This window comes from Herpailurus yagouaroundi, unplaced genomic scaffold (assembly GCF_014898765.1).
Source record: "Herpailurus yagouaroundi ecotype Mexico unplaced genomic scaffold, PumYag 139, whole genome shotgun sequence".
NCBI lineage: Eukaryota > Metazoa > Chordata > Mammalia > Carnivora > Felidae > Herpailurus > Herpailurus yagouaroundi.
Genome location: NW_024412394.1, coordinates 31,701,239 through 31,717,701, shown reverse-complemented (window position 1 = coordinate 31,717,701; position 16,463 = coordinate 31,701,239). Strand labels below are relative to the sequence as shown.

The 16,463-nt window shown below is 35.4% G+C and overlaps 1 protein-coding gene across 1 annotated transcript in view; it reads right to left on the bottom strand.

Moving 5' to 3' along the window:
- COL19A1 (collagen type XIX alpha 1 chain) overlaps positions 1 to 16,463 on the bottom strand; it is a 350,833-nt gene that overhangs the window by 317,049 nt on the left and 17,321 nt on the right. The window contains exons 3-4 of the mRNA XM_040473872.1: positions 6,405 to 6,479; positions 5,250 to 5,349 (exon numbers count right to left, since the gene is read on the bottom strand). Coding sequence (XP_040329806.1) covers positions 5,250 to 5,349; positions 6,405 to 6,479 — 175 coding nt within the window. The remainder of the gene's footprint in view (positions 1 to 5,249; positions 5,350 to 6,404; positions 6,480 to 16,463) is intronic.

Here is a 16,463-nt window from a genome sequence, read left to right as displayed (position 1 = left end):
GCCCCGCGTCAGGCTCTGGGCTGATGGCTCGGAGCCTGGAGCCTGTTTCCGATTCTGTGTCTCCCTCTCTCTCTGCCCCTCCCCCGTTCATGCTCTGTCTCTCTCTATCCCAAAAATAAATAAACGTTGAAAAAAAAATTAAAAAAAAAAAAATTCTGTTCTAGGGATGCCTGGATGGTTCAGTCAGTTAAGCAACTGACTCTTGATTTTGGCTTAGGTCATGATCTCACAGTTCATGGGATCAAGCCCCATGTGGTGTTCCACAGTGACAGCATGGGGCCTGCTTAAGATTCTCTCTCCCTCTCCCTTTACCCCTCCCCTTTCACTCTCTCTCTCAAAATAAATAAAATAACATTTAAAAAAATTCTGTTCTAATATATATAATTTGGCTATATTGTATGATTTAAAGAATTCAGTAATTGTGAACCTATAAGGCTTTTCTTTTCATCTTAAGAATATTGGACTTGGGCACCTGGGTGGCTCAGTTGGTTGAGTGCCCAACTTCAGCTCAGGTCATGATCTCACAATTTGTGAGTTTGAGCCCCATGTCAGGCTCTGTGCTGACAGCTCAGAGCCTGAAGCCTGCTTCGGATTCTGTGTCCTCCTCTCTCTCTGTCCCTCCTCCAATCACATTCTTTCTCTCTCTCTCTCAAAAATAAAAAATTTAAAAAAAATTTAAAAAAAAGAGTATCGGACTTAAAGGCTCACCTCACATTTTTGGTATGGCAAACTACAATTGAGGAAATACATAAAACTTATGTGTAACAGTCATTCAATCTCATACTAACAGCTGGACAACCTTTTAATTAAGTCACTTTTCCTTACATGGGAAAGTTCTTATCTACAGAATGATAGGATGGCCCAAATGAAAACCCAAGGGACGTATAAATAATAATTCCCTATATTTTTATGGAATTGTGAAGTAATCCTCCTGAAACATTCAAAGATTAGAAGCTTCAGTGCGAGAGTTCTAAACATAGTTTTTAGAGCCACAGATTTTAACTGGTTTTGAGAGCTTGGAGAGGTCCCAAAGAGCAATAAAAATGAAAGATGAGTTAGAAAACCTGTCCTTATGAGGGAAAGACTGAAAAACAGCCTTGTGTGAGATGCTAAAGGAAGTTTACCCTTTATGAGGAAATGGCTGGTACTGAGTCCCATGGCCCGTGCTTGATGATAGAAGGCAACACATCTCAGCTCCTTGATCAAGGCAAGAGAAAAGTGCAGTTTGTCCTTGTGCCATGTGTCTCTCCAGCAGGATCCAGAAGGCAAGACTGGACCCACATTCTTTCACCATTGTAATCTGAGAGCCTAGCAGAGTCCACAGTGAACTCAATAAATGCTTTTTGAATAAAAGAATGAGCTCCACACTACCTCATATTCATTACAGTGACTTATTAAATGCTACCTTTTATTCACCTGTTAACAGAACAGAAACATTTCAGGAACCTTACTTATGTAGTAAGCTACTGCTTTTACTTGTAATTGCTACAAGCTTTTAGTTGAAAAAACAAAACTTAATGACAAAAGTTTTAAATGATAATGTCTAATGCTACCGAAGATACTGGGTATTATACAGAAGGATAAAACAATGATGAAACATAATTAGAAGTATATATCAAGATCTCTAAAAATGAACTAGTAATTCCACTGAGAAAAATCAATCTTATGGAAATAATTCTAAACACAGAGAAAAATAACCTTCCTGGATGTTGTGATGTTATTTACAATGATAAAATCTGGAAGTAACATAAAGGTCCATGTAGAAAAGACATGAGCATAGGGTGAATCATTCAACACTAGCACAGACAAGGTATAAATCATGCTTTAATATACAAAACAGCTTTCCCCATACTTAGGATTGTTTCTAAGGGAACTGTTAAGGTTCAGGGAACTCAAATAACTCCTAAAAAAAAAAAAACTACCCATCTTCCAAATATATAATTTGGGGTTTCCTCCTTGTGGAGGATTATTATGTTTATAAAAACATAAAATGAAAATGAGAATAGCTCCTATGAGCTCTTTTTTTTTTCCACGTAAAGCTGTGAAAAGAAATAGCCCTTGTTTCCAGAGAGTAATCATCAATTTAATCAAACAGAGAGAGAGAAGATTCCTCTTCACTGGAGATTTATTTCTTTGTAACGAAAGCAAAGGGGACCATACGTGTCGATTATGCCACTGTGTCTAGCCACACTATTCAAACTCATAAAAACTTATTAATCTGTATTGATTATTGTTTTCCACACATAGCCTCATGTACCCTCATTCTTAGGAACTGATTCAGTGGCAAAAGATACCAGCTCATAGGAATCATTCCAAATAAGAGAGACAACAGACTGGAAACACGCATCAGCACTCCTGTCTCGCCTCTTTCACTAATGGATCATAGCATTCTAATTGGCTGAATCTAATAATGGCCTCAGAATCCTTCTCAACACAGTATTCCAGATAGCCACTAGCTATCAATCATGGAACCTCAGAGATAAGGCTTTTTACCATCCTTGAAATCAACAAATCAGGGTAATTCACTTCCCTCCCTGTACATTTGAAATCAGATGATTTCCTCATTGGCCAGTCAAAATAAGAGAGTGTTGCCCCTTCAGAATCAACAGTATGTGGGAATTCAACATTTATCAACCCTTCTAAAATATTCAACTGCTAAGACATTTTTATTTATTTATTTGGGACATTTTTATTTAAAACATGTTTCTATAGAAACAACTAATGAAAGAACTGTATTATACCAAGAAAATAAGGTGCTCTGTAGTATATGCATGTTTTGTGTATGTTTTCTCTCAAAATTTCACCATTTTGCCCTTATAATTGCCAAAACACAATTTAAAGATAATCAGAGTATGACCACCTGGGATATATAACTCTCAATATGTACAGAAATAATGAATTATTTCTTTTGCACAACCAAGGGTACTTGTTGTAGATACAAGAACCCAAGGAAATAAATCTTTTAAAGCCCACAAATACTTTCATTTTCTATCCCAAAGAACACTGAGGAAATGGACACAAATTAAAATAAAAGCAAATACATAAAGTCCCTCAAAGTTCCTTTAGCATGTATCACCATTAAGTGTACAATGTTTATTCGAAGGGCCCCTGCAAAAGTAGCCCTTGGGATTCCCGCATTAAGCCAGGCTCAAGGCACTGAGGGTGCCCAGTAAGTATCTGACCAACACATTCTTTCAGTCTCTCCCCTCATGAATCTCACCTGGAAGATGACAGAACTATAAAAATAATCTCAGGCACAGAGAGAATCCTCGTTTTCCACATAAAATAGCATCTGCCTTTTCCTATGCTGATTCTGCAAGGCAGCTTATTTACAAATACATAAATAGCTGCAACTTTACTCCAGTCTTATTGAAAAATCAAAATGGCATCATGCAAGAGAAGCATCCTAGCATACTTGGCTCAATGAGTGAAATGTAAATGGAGATGAGCCAAGCTACTTGACACTTGCTAGTCAGCTTAAGCAGATACCCTCCAGTTTCCTGTAGTGGAGGTCCCAAGGTTCTGCCTGTAGAGCCAGGGAATTTACTTACATTGATAGCCCAGGGATCACACCATGATTTAGAGCTAAAGGTTGGAAAATAAATGTCAAGTTGTGGCTATATCTATTATCACACATATCAAAGGGGAATAGCATTGCCTAAATGTGGCAGGAAATTTTCCAACGTAACTACTTAAAATCAGCTACATCTTCTTATATACAGTTCCAATGAATTTTAAAAAGTTTTCACTCCAATCCTTTAGCCACCTGGGCAGAATTAGAGGAATTTAAATTGTCAGGAAGAAGGCAGGAGAGAAAATGCACTTTAATTTTTATAACAGAATTTATTGCCTTTCTTAAATTCTTTAATTAAGGTTATCTACTACTAGTTTAAAATCATATATATATATATATTCATATATATGTTACATATTGACTTTTCTTTACTGGATATGAATACCTAAACATGGGACTGCTGTTCTCTGAGTGTTTAATGCCTGTATGTGAAGCCACCTAAAAGTCACCCATAACAGTACAGTCATATCTTCTGAAGTGCCCTGCCTGACGATCACCCATTATATCCCCCAATATCAGATCGCTCTTTTCCTTAGCACTCTTATTTCTTACCAATTAATGAGCAGTTTAATTTTAAGGAACCATATCATTAAATTAAAATCATCTTAAGAATCACAAAATAGAAGGTTTTAACTTTTCTCAAGGAAAAAGTTAGCTAGGGACCTAGTTTAGACAGAGAATCTGAAGATAGGCTACAAGATAATTAATGCTATCTCCCTTTGAGAATCCAAATGCTAAGATTCTCAACAACCTTTTCTGGTAATTTAAATGTTAGGCTACTCATCAAGAAGTGAAAACATCTATATATGTTTTCACACAAAAACATCTGTGTTGTATATTAAACCAGAGTTTTAATGCTTATTTCACTGCAGTGCATTCATAAACTGGAATGTTCATCTTGGACTCAAAGACTAAATATCATGATCATATATGCTATATCTGCCTTCCTGACGACTCAAGCTTTTTGAATTACTATGTGTCCATCCTCCAACTGTATGCAGACCATATGGGGAACTTTTATTGCCCTGTATAGTTGCTGACCAACTGTCAGTATTTAAATGGTACATAATACCTTTTTTTTTTTTTTTTAATCTCAGGTTTATCAGTAGAAAAAGAATAATAAAGATAAGAAAGAAAAAGTTTGGGAAATCAATTCTGAAATGAAATGTGTATCAAGACCATCTTATAATGATGTTATCATCTTACATTATTATGTACTCTACACCTTATATAAAAGGAATACCTAAAGGCTAGGTTCTTTTGTTTTCATTTATCATGAAGCATAGTAAATGTAGAAAATGGTTACAATAAATATCAGCCTCTTGTCTTGAAATCTACACTGCGTCTTCTGTTTTAAGGTTCACATTTTAAAATTTAACTTTGGTTATATCTACTTTAAACATAAATAATACTTCTTCAAAATGGTTTTAATTACTATTCTGCAAAGACTATGCCTATATCTGTATGGGTGAATGGCATTTATACCATAGGATAGGATCAGATTCCAAAGATTATTAAAAACAACAAATATACAAACAGCCCACTTACCACAGCATTCAAGTGATTATGACACCATTGAGAAGATATTTTTTTTATTTTTTAAACAAATTATTTGAAATTTTCTTAGAAAATAGTTCATGTAATATTATTAAAATGTAAAGAAAAATTTACTTACATGGTATCTCTAAAAAGAAATGCACTTCCCAATTTGAAACAGGTTTTATCACCTTCACAAAATGCACGTCTCAGAGAAAAGCTCTCTCCTAGGTCAAAACCTATAAAATGTAACAAATGATTTAATCCAGCAGTTTTGTTAAAATTAGGAAACTCACAGAGATATTGATTTTTAAATAGGATTTTTTGTCGTCCTTATCTATAGACTGATTTATTTCAAATAACACCCTGTTGTTTGGGCTCAGCAAAATTTCTTGATTTCATTTTTCTCCTTGTAGGCTACAGAAGTATAAAATATGTTGCAAAAGACTCAAATGTTAATTTTCTTTGACTTAGGAATTATCTTAAGAAAATAATCATAGTAGCTCATTGTAGCAGCTCTGATGTCTAAGACAGGAAATTAGTTAACTAAAAAATATTACAGAGGCGTCTGGGTGGCTCAGTCGGTTAAGCGTCCGACTTCGGCTCAGGTCATGATCTCACAGTTCGTGAGTTCGAGCCCCGCGTCGGGCTCTGTGCTGACAGCTCAGAGCCTGGAGCCTGCTTCACATTCTGTGTCTCCCTCTCTCTCTGCCCCTTCCCTGCTCATGCTCTGTCTCTCTCTGTTTCAAAAATAAATAAACATTAAAAAAAATATTACAGCAATTTAGTTGAAATTTAAGCAGTCCTGTTTAAAAAAAAAAATCATGCCTTAGAAGAATATATACTGATGTGGGTAAATGCTTTGATTTCAAATTCAAAATATGTATCATGATTATGTATGTGTGTGAGAGAGAGGGAGAGAGGGAGTGAGGGAGAGAGAGGAAAGGAAGACAGAGCAAGGAAGATAGGAATGTTATACCAAAATAGGAATCATGGCTGTATTTGGGTAGTGAGATCTTTTATTACTAAATTTTCTTTTCTTTTTTCAAAATTTCTACAATGGATACAACTTCTATGATTTTAAATAACTTTTTTTTCTCCAAGAAGTTGAGTTGTTTTTAGTTAATATAGTACTCTGCTCTTTTTTTCTACATCATTTATCTTCCTTCTTTTTATTTTCTTATACTGATGTTACCAGCCTAAATTATAATGTCAAAGAATCACTTGTGATAAACTCCACGTGTGCTGATAATTTTATACAAAATGCTTCTTTGCAAAGGATTATAAAGCTCACCTGAAACTTCAAGTTTATCTCTGTTGTCCTGTGGAAACTGATGTCCCTCTGTTCTCAGTACAGGACACTGTTTTTCTATTAAAAAAAAAAAATTGAAGATTTGCACTGCATTTGTCATCAATTTTTTTCAATAACTTTGAATCAGACAATACAACTAGAAACTTAAGATAAAATGAAAATAATAAGCAATTTTGTTAAATGTCTATAGATTGGGGATAAGAATATTACCCCCCTCAGAGTATCTGTGAGTTTGTGAGGGTTACATGTGGCTGGTGCAGAGTGAATGCTTGTGTTAGCTATCATTACTACTACTGCTATATTACTCTAATTTTCTAATTGTTGCTATACACTTTTGACATTAGGAAATCAGCTTCGACATCATTAAAATTTCATATGCAAAATATATTCTAATATTAAAACAAATGAACTGCTACCATATTTGAACACAAATTTGATTCAACTTTTCTTGTCAGGTGATAGTACACTTTAGAGAAGGGGACTAGTATGGACTGAATGTGTCCCCCCAAAATGCATATGTTGAAGCTTTGATCCCCAATGAGGTATTATTTAGAGGTGAAGCCTTTGGGAGGTAATTAGGTTTGGACGAGGTCATACAAGTAGAGCTCTCATGATGGAACTGGCGTCCTTAGGGGATGGAGAAACAATATCTCCTCCTTTCTCTGCACCATATAAGGACACCAAGAAGGGGGCCCTCACCAGCATCTGGCCATGTTGGAACCCTGACCTGAAGTTTCCCAGCCTCCAGAACTGTGTGAAATTAATGTCTATTCTTTAAGCCACCCAACCTAGGACATTCCTAGAACAGCTTGAATTGACTAAAGCAGCAACACAGATGGAAATTATCACAATAAAATTACAAAGCAAAGACATCTGCCATACAAAAGTGGCCTATACTTTTAAAAATTAGATAAAATCATTGAGAAAGTACTAATTATGTGCTAAGGCACCTAATGAAACTTAAAAAATAAAAGGTAAAATTAGTCTCTACTTACAGTGAATGCACACATTCAATACTACCACAACACCTTAATAAAGTAATATATATGCATGCATTAGCTTTTTGTTGTCTGGGATATGCTTAAATCTAATTCAGGCTAGATTCTATGAAGGTTATCGTCAATTGTGAGAAAAATGCAGCAAATTTTTAGAATATGCCAAGGTAACTATATAACTGGACAGATATTCTAAAAATAATTAATTAACTATTATGGCATCACACAATCACATTCTTAATTCTCCAAGTCTAAAATCCTGGTTGAGTTTATTGACCTAAAAGTGTTTTTTTTAAGATACAATTTATTGTCAAATTGGCTTCCATACAACACCCAGTGAGGGAGATAAACTGCTTAAAACTAAATTGCTTTCTTGCTCTCTGGAAAGTGGAAAGTACTGAATCTCAGTTCAACTGCTCAGCTCCTCAGCCCTTCATTTAACAAATGTATCATGAACTTCAGGGGTGGTGACAGAGCATCATCTAAATATATTTAACTAAAAGAATGAATCAGATTCTAAATAGTGCTGTCACTTAATCAGATTTAAGGGGCGCCTGGGTGGTTCAGTCGGTTAAGCTGCCGACTTCGGCTCAGGTCATGACCTCGCGGTCTGTGAGTTCAAGCCCCGCGTCGGGCTCTGTGCTGACAGCTCAGAGCCTGGAGCCTGTTTCAGATTCTGTGTCTCCCTCTCTCTGACCCTCCCCCGTTCATGCTCTGTCTCTCTCTGTCTCAAAAATAAACAAATGTTAAAAAAAAAAAAATTTAAAAGCTGCAATACAAACACGTGAAATTGTAGTACTGAATAATCTCAGAGATTACTTAGCTACTTTGGAAATTCCTATTTCAGAAATATTAACATGATTGCAGATCTGAATAGATAGTAAAATTGGATATTTTGTAAACTTTGCCAAATTTTTTAATCTGAATTCATAGTCATTTTTATAAAAACCAAGCATCTCCTCAAGATCTCTGTACTGAAAACTAGAGAACAGTGCTGAGGGAGATTTAAGGCCTAAATAACTGAAAGGTTAAACCAACTATTTACACTGGAAGACTCAATATTGCCAAGATGTCAATTGTCAGTTTTATCTCTAGAATCAGTATAATACCAAAGGGTTGTGTGGGTGAGCGTATGTGTGTGTGTGCAAGAAACTGACAAGCTGATTCTTGAATTTATATGGAACTGCAAGAAAACTAGAATAGTTAAGACAAAATTGAAGAACAAGCCAGACAATTACACTATCAGATACCAGTAATTTCTATAATGTGGTATTGGGACACATATAAAGAGATCAAGGGAACAGAGTAGAGTCCAAAACAGACCCGAGAACATGTGGTCTTCTTATTTACCACAAAGGTGCCACTGTAATTCAGTGGAAAAAGGATTGTTTTTCCAATAAATGTTTCTGGATCAACTGGATCTCCATATAGAAAAACACTAAACCTTGATCCTTACCTCACACCATGCAGAGAAATTAATTAAAGATGATATTAGACCTAAATGTGAAATGTAAAACAATAAAGGGCTACAGAAAGACATAAGATCTTCACAAACTTGGAGTAGTAAAGATTTCTTAAGGGGACACCGAAAGCACCAATTACAAAAGATTGATAAATTGAAATTCATTAAAGTTAAAATATTTATCAAAGGACATTAAAAGAGTGAAAAGGAGCCACAGGCTATTGCAATATGTCTATCCAATAACATATCATAACCAGAATAAACAAGAACTCTCATAAATCAAGAAAAAAAGACTAAAAACTCTGTTTCGAAAACTCACAAAAAATCTAAACACTTCACAAAAGTGAAGATCCACGTTCCCAACCTACATGTGAAAATGTGCTCAACATCATTCGTAATCTAGGAAATGCAAAGTAGGACCACGATCAGATCCCACTAAATGGCTAAAAATTAAAGAACTGACAGCACCAAGTTTTGATGAGAATGTGGAGCAAAAGAACTCCCCCACATGGTTTGTGAGAGTGGAAATCAATGCAACCACTTCAGAAAACTGACAGTGTTCACTAAAGCTAAATACACATGAACTCTATGACTTGGAAATTCAATGGCCCAAGAAAAATGAGCATAAAAAAATGAGTGTAAATATCCCTTTTAGAAGAGAATATTCATTTGTAGCATTACTCATAATAAGATAAAAATGGAAACCCAAATGGTCACTGACAAGGGAATAAATGAATAAATTGGGGTATATACAATGAAAAATTGTATACAATAAAAAAGAATAAACTTCTGACACATGCAACAACTTGAATGCATCTCACAGATACATTATTAAGTAAAAAGAATACCATTCCCAAAAGAATACAGACTGTATAATCTCATCTATATGAAGTTCAAAAGACTGTACAACTAACTAATCTACGTCAGAGTACTGGTTACCTTGGTGGGATATTACCTGAAAGAAGATAGAGGAAAGCCTTCTGGGGTTCTGGAAACGTTCTATAATTTGGTCTGAGGGGCAGTTACACATTTGTCTAAATGTGTATGTAAAAATTGACACAGATGTCTAAATGTGTATGTAAAAAATTCACTGTACTATGCATCTAAGATTGACGCTTTGTATGTGTAGTACCTCATCAACATGAGGAAAACAGCATGTCTGTAAGAAACTAAGCTAAAAATGATTCCTGCAAAACAAAACTGAAATTCTAATCAAATTTTTATAATGAATTTGAATGACTATATGACTGTAATAAATGAGATTAACTTTAAACTCTCCACAACATATGTAGGGAAAGCCCAACAGATGATTGACAAAACAAATCTCACGACAGCAGAAAGGGAGTTTCTACTATGATACTTTCATCTTAAGGGGTCTGTTGGTCTACCATCAACTTGGAAACAATACATGACTGTCTTAAATTCTTCCAAAGACTTAATGAACATATGATGATGTCAAAGTAATAAACCTGTCACTTTGAAATGAATGGAATTCAACATTTCCAGCAATATTCATGAAAGTAAATCTCCACTAAAATCTTTAGTTTATGAAAATAAAATGTAGCTTCATATATTTAGAGCATGTGCTTTATTGTGAAAACCTGAACAAACTAAAGGAAAACTAAATGTTAATTATTTGGGGGTAAGATTCAAGGTGCCATCATCTGAATGCATGAGTCTTAGGGATCCGTTGCATACAAATGGCAAAGCAGATGTGGCTCTCACAAGTTGGCTATATTATTTTCTATAAATATTGACATATATATTTTAAAATAAAGTAAAGCACACTTTTGAGTGAATGTGCATATACCTTAAAGAACAACTGATAAGATCCAAATGTCATCCCAACAGGTAGACAGAGAAGAATCATTGCAGCAGTGTCACTGCAAAGGCTCTCTGGAATGTTCCAAAAGTAATTACTACTAAAATTTCACCATGAAATATGCACTACTTGGGGACCCTTAATCAACAGACCTTTTGAAGAACAAATGCAAAGGTTTTTGACAAATTCATCCTAAGATATTGTTAGTGATTATCAGACCCACCTTCCTCCTGAACTGGCTTGAAGGACCTGGGCAGCTCACCGGATTGGAAGGATATTCAAAGGAGGGCGTCTAGTGCTCGCTTCGGAAGCACATATATAAAGGAGGGCGTCTAGGTCTGATAAGGGTAGATTATCTAGATTTTACCTTGATTATGTACCAAAAAAATACATACTTTTAAAAAAGTATTTTACTCTCCTATCTCTCTAAAAATTAGAATCCTGAGGACCTAAGAACAAATTATTCATGAAAAGTTAGACAACTTTGCCTCAGATCACCTAGCGACTCAATGGCGAAGTTGAAATAAAACCCATTTCCTATAAGAAATAGGTTCTTTCCTAAGAAGTCAGACAACTTTTTCTCTGTATTGAACACTGCTTTTTAAACCACATTCTAAACAAAGTAAGAGTATCTATGACACTCCATTCTTTAGTAGAAATGCATTTTGTTCAGGCTCTCAGTTTCAAGGGTGCTTTAAAAAAAATCCCTTGTTCCCTTAATCTCTAAATCCTTATACTGTGTTCCTACCTGTTGGCTGAGCCTTCCATTATATTGCTAAGTATTCTCTTTGAGATTAGTTCACCTGTTTTTTGAAACCCATATTTCCTATCATTGTTCTGGTATTTATTTTCTATACCCATTCACACAAAAATCTTTAGTTTAATATAGTATTCGCTGAAGACATGTTGAGTTCCGCTTTCTCACTTTTTTTTTACTATTCACTGAAGGCATGTTGAATTACTTCTTTATCCTCTCAAACAACTAAGAAGCCTAGCTGGTTAAAACCCATTCTTTTAATTTTTCTTTTTTTTCTGGCTGATTTAATATCTAAAAGATTTGTGTGTGTTGCTGATGTTCATACTGCAAACAGACTAGTCACTCTCCATGGCCACAAAGGCCTCTGGCCTTTGGGAAAAGCCAGGAGGCAAGGTTATTACTTACGCACTACGAAGACAAAAAGAACAGTCAACATTGGAGGCATGATGAAAAATAAATATAAATGCATTCTCTTACACTTCTTACAATGTGTTAAAGATTCTTAATATTAAGCTATTTATATACTGCCTTACTGATGGCAAAGAAAGAAAATATATAATTTGTCTAGTGGAAATATAAGTTATATTTTAACTTTGCTAAAGTGCACGTTTCCACACATTTGTATTTAAATAACAATGTATTTAAGGTATAATATGACATCACAATATTCACCTGTCAATTATAGAAGTCTTTAGGGAAGACATGTTACTCAAAGATATACTTTTATAAGCCTACCTGTTCACATTTCTGGGAAGAGTCCTCTAGGGCAAGGGTCAACCATCTCCCAAGAAGTCTCACAGGGCAGTATTTATTGCTTTGGTGAATTTACTAGATCCCAAGGTCTAGCCTTTGATCTCGCAAAGTTAGAAATCAGATTTTAGGGGGCACCTGGGTGGCTCAGTCGGTTAAATGTCCGACTTCGGCCCAGGTCATGATCTCATGGTTCGAGGATTTTAACCCCAAGTCAGGGTCTGTGCTGGCAGCTCAGAGCCTGGAGCCTGCTTCAGATTCCTTGACTCCCTCCCTCTCTGCCCCTCCCCCACTCACACTCTGTCTCTCTTTGCAATGAATAAATGTTAAAAAAAAAAATCAGATTTTGGTAACATACAGAGCACAGATCCATTTCTCAGTAGTAAATGTGCCTTCACCTCCTCCTCCTCATTCACCTGATTACAGTCTCCTAGTCTTTCTTGTTATTTCTGCCACCTGCCAAGCATGCCTCTTCCTTGGGACCTTGGTATATGCTTCTTTCCAGGTGTTCACATCCCTCAGTCTCTCACAACTTTCATGTCTCTGCTTAAATGTCCCTTCATGAGGGCAGCCTTCCCTGCCCACCCTATACATAATAAACAACCTCTCCTCCCTTCATATCATGTAAGATTGCCAAATACAGAAGGAAACCAAAACAGGATGCTCATTAAATTTGAATGTCAGATAAATAAAAAAGATATTTTTAGTATAAGTATATTCCATGCAATGTTTGGGACATACTTACACTTAAAAAATTCATTATTTATCTAAACTTCAGATTTAACACAGTGTCCTATATTTTGTCCGGCAACCCTGCTCACATGCTAATACTCAGTGAAGCCAGGTATGATGGTAGCATGGATTAAAGAGGTGACAGTGGAAGATGAAAAAAGGGGAAGTAATTGAGATGCAAGAATCAACATAACGTGATAAAGGACTGAATGTAGGGAGGAAGGAGAATTGGTTTACTTAGCTGTCTGGGTAAAAATTTAGTTTCTGTAAATGAGTCCCGCTTGAGGAAGAAAAGATTTGTCAATGAATAAATTAATCTGTGGTGGAAGAGAGAAGGAGTTAGAAAGCTTAAGTTGGGGGCGCCTGGGTGGCTCAGTCAGTTAAGCATCCAACTCTTGATTTTGGCTCAGCTCGTGATCTTGAGGTTCGTGAGTTCAAACTCTGTGCTCTCAGCATGGAGCCTGGTTGGGATTCTCATTCTCTCTCTCTCTCTCTCTCTCTCTCTCTCTCTCTCTCTCTCCCTCCCCCACTTCCCCACTCCACACACACACACTCTCTCTCTCTCTCTCTCAAAATAAATAAATGAACTTAAAAGAAAGAAATGTTAAGTTGGAAGTGCCATTAAGAAATTCAAATTGTTAAGTTATTGATAGATAGAAATACAGGCATGGAACTCAAAACAGAGGTCTAGTGTGTGAAGTAAATTTGGGAGTACTAGAATATAAATCACATTTAAAGCCATGAAGATGGAAGAGATTACACGCAGAATGAGTTGAGAAGAAAAGATGGGAAAGGACTACCTCCTGAGAAATCTCAACATTTCTCTCCCTCATCCATTTTTCTTGCTTTATTTTTCCTATTTTTTCATATCTCCAGAAGTACACATTCAATACATTATGGAGCTATTATTACCTGTAAAATCACAATTAAAATCTGTCTAGCTGCATAGATGTTCTATTTATCACTCTTCTTTTCTAACATGCATTAAAGAAAATTGTTTTCTTTACTTTTAGTAACAAAACCTATAACACAGCATTTGCCTCAAGATTAGAGTCAGGAACGTGAAAAGTAGCAATTTACCCAAGAGACAGAATTGGTTTCTTTCTTTTCATAAATAGAGCAAAGAAGAACCTTTAGGTGTTTCACACTTTTTCTAAAAAAAGACTAAAACAGACTTCCCGTTGGACTGCAGGGGAAGCAGTCCTTTTTATTTTATTGTTACAGGTTGCCCGCAGACCCCTGTACATTTCCTACTTTGACAATATCTTTGAAAAGGATTACAGAGTGTCCCAGGTTTGGAGAAAAACACTGGTTAATAAATAATAGGTAAAGATCGTTGGACCAGAATATAACAAAAATAATATGGAAAAGTGACCAAACATGAAAACAAAAAAAGTGAGAACACAGCTATTTTAACAGAAAAGTCACAAAAGATCACAAAATCCTTATAGCATCTTGTGGGTTTGTCGTCGTTGTTGTTGTTGCTTTTAAAACAAAACTGTTCCTCCAAAGAATACCTGGTTAGGACCTATAATATTTATTTATAATTGTGAAACTTACCTCCACTTTAAAAATTTAGGAGTTACACAGTATATTTGTCAGTTACATGGCACCACATTGAACATGAGGAATTCTTAAAAACACAAAACCCTCCATACGATAGCACACTTTCCACTCTTGAGTTTAAGAGTGCGGTCTGTTTCAATCAATAAAAGCCAAATTTCAGAATATCAGTTTTTCCTTATAATTGATAGTAAACTAGCTTTAAAAGGTGTGTGTGTATGGTCTAGGGCCTAAGTTTATAATCAATTCCATCTAGACACTTAACATGATGTTTTACCATAAATAAAAGAAATGGCATTCTATCATCTCTCCTTTTATCAAGTCTGGTTTATTTTTTGTTTTGTTTTGTTTTAGGGAGATGTTTTTTTGCTGCATTTCCTTACTCTGTTCTTCTGTTTTTATTATTTTTGATGATAACTCAGTACTTGGCCTTAGACCAGATTTAGGAAAGTAGAAGAAAAAGAGGAACCTTTAATTACATAAACATAATACATAAACTTCTATCACAGTGGAAAGTTTTAAGAAAATTTAATGCAAATTTTAAGATCTACACAATGTATGTTTTTAATACAATTCTCTTCTCTTTAATATGATCCTCTTTTGACAACTGAGCTGAAACTGCCACATTCAAATTATTTATCTACAATATGAAAGTATATAAATATGCCTTAACTCATAATCTCAATGTAATAGTAAAACTGATAAAAGAATAAGAAATAACTGAATTCTTAATGGCTTCAAGATTTTAAAATTCAAGTTGTATTGCATCTTTCCATATTACTCTTGAATTCCATCCCAACTGGAACAATATTCCAAGCATCATTAAATATACTATAGAGTTAAAATAAAGCAATTAAAAGACTCAATTTATCCTTCGTATATTTAGGTTTAACAGTAGACTGTTGACAACTTCACAGACTCCAAAGTTGAAACCCTAGCCTCTCCCTCAGATTTGTTATATTTTATTTTTAGATGTAATCACTTCCCTCCGGTAAATGGTTAGTGACCACACACACAGGTCTGCACATGAGGAAACTAAAAAGGGAACCTTGCACTGTGAATCAGAGACACAAGACACAAGAGCCCCCTGTCAGGCCATGCCCAGCGTGTCATATTCTTCAATAATCCTTATGACAGTGCTGTGCAAACATTTTCAGTTAATGCAAATGATACCTGAAGTTAAGCAATTGCCATGGCATGTTCAGTATGTGTTGCTTCAGGAGCACCTTCTACCAAACAGCCTGATAAAAATCAACTCTTAATTTTTGTCTGTATTACTTTCTCTCAGTGCTTCATGTTATGTGAATCTTGTTAAGAGTTCAGATTAATTCTGAATTCACGCTCCTTAGGAAAATCTTTCAGAAAGATAAATTTGGTAAAGTTAATTGGACCAGAATATATGCATTTTAGTAGTCCTACATACAATAAATAGAACCTGGTTAAAGAATTCCAATACCATGGGGCACTTGGGTGGCTCAGTCGGTTAAGTGTCCGACTTCGGCTCAGGTCATGATCTTGTGGTTCGTGGGTTCGAGCCCTGCATTGGGCTTTGTGCTGGTGGCTCAGAGTCTGGAGCCTGCTTCGGTTTGTGTCTCCCTCTCTCTTTGCCCCAACTCCCGCTTGTGCTCTGTCTCTGTCTCCCCCTCTCTCTCAAAAACAAATAAACGTTAAAAAAATTAAAAAGAAAATAATTGCGATACCAAAGCTGCAAAAGCAAAACATTCAGGAAAATTCCAAAATGGGGAAGTTTCAGTAGTGTAAAATGATTAAGTTCTAATGTTGCTTCACAACATTGTGCCTATACTGAATTATATATACACTTAGATATTTCTTAAGAGGGTAGATGCCATGTTGTGTTCCTACCACGGTTTTTTAACTTAAAAAAGTTACTAAAGGCAAAAATAACAAAAAATAAATAAAATAAAATAAAATAAAATAAAATAAAATAAAATAAAATAAA